The sequence below is a fragment of the Charadrius vociferus genome, unplaced genomic scaffold (assembly GCF_000708025.1).
Source record: "Charadrius vociferus isolate BGI_N301 unplaced genomic scaffold, ASM70802v2 scaffold1679, whole genome shotgun sequence".
NCBI lineage: Eukaryota > Metazoa > Chordata > Aves > Charadriiformes > Charadriidae > Charadrius > Charadrius vociferus.
Genome location: NW_009649867.1, coordinates 11592 through 12661, shown reverse-complemented (window position 1 = coordinate 12661; position 1070 = coordinate 11592). Strand labels below are relative to the sequence as shown.

The 1070-nt window shown below is 52.5% G+C and overlaps 1 protein-coding gene across 1 annotated transcript in view; it reads right to left on the bottom strand.

Moving 5' to 3' along the window:
• The window catches only part of LOC104291807 (follistatin-like), a 5264-nt gene extending 4719 nt beyond the window's left edge, over nt 1-545 (bottom strand). The window contains exon 1 of the mRNA XM_009891098.1: nt 491-545. Coding sequence (XP_009889400.1) covers nt 491-545 — 55 coding nt within the window. The remainder of the gene's footprint in view (nt 1-490) is intronic.
• Nucleotides 546-1070: the final 525 nt, after the last annotated feature.

Here is a 1070-nt window from a genome sequence, read left to right as displayed (position 1 = left end):
GAGGAAATCCCAATATTAAAGACATGTCCAGAAAAATACCACTTATTGGTTTCTAAAAATGTCAGCTGTAATTGTGGGGCTCCCCATCATCACCTCTCCTTCCGTCAGGCAGGCATGATAAAAATCTGAGCCAACAAACTTTGCCAACAACAATCTTTACCAACAAACTTTGAGCACTCATTCGGGAGCCGAAACTGGGAAAGGTCCCTCGCTATGCTGCTCTTCATTCATGCTGCATAATAACAAATACCAAGAAACATCCTGTCTGTTCTCTGTGCCTATAGAGACCAGTGCGAAGATCCGATCAAAAAGGAATCTAAATGACACCTCTGCATCTCGGTAGAAAGCAATCCCATGCCCACAGTTAACTTCTCGGTCCTGTTGGACCTTGGAGAGAGGCGTTTAACACCGCAGCAAACTAAACCGTGTCCAAAAGACAGAAAACAATAGTAATAATAAACATATCTGGGAATAAACAATCTGGTCTTACCCTGCACTGTGTGATCTTCCATGAAGTGGCAGAGAAGCATCAGGAGTAAGAGCATGCCCGGGTGGATTCTCTGATTTAACATCCTCAGTCTAGCAGGGAGTGAGAGAGACACAGAAACAGCGTGAGGGGGAGTAGGGAGAGGGAGCAAGCACTAGCCAGCCTGCTTATGATCGCTCTATTGAATGAACGTCAGGCTCTAAATGCAGTCTCTCTTTAAATCTATACGGGGGTCCTAGCTGTCTGCTGTGGGCGGTCTCCTAATGCGTGTGTGTGTCTGCTCAGGGGTGGGGAGATTTAAAAAGTTCAGTGTGAATCAGGTGACATTTCCCACCTTCTGGAAACCCTTTCCAGTTATCTGCTTTAGGCGCACGCACACACAGGCGCGCACCCGCGCAGCCCCACGCCAGCCCTGCGCGGCGGAGATGCCGGAGCTGGTAGCGCAGCAGCGGGAGGCAGCGCAAGCGGCGGCCGCGGAGCCGGCCGCGCCCGCGCAAGTTGGGAGACGCGCGGCGGGGGCAGGCGATCCGCGGAGGTCGCTGCCGCGCTAGGGGCACCCCTGTCCCCCTAACGGCGAGGGCGC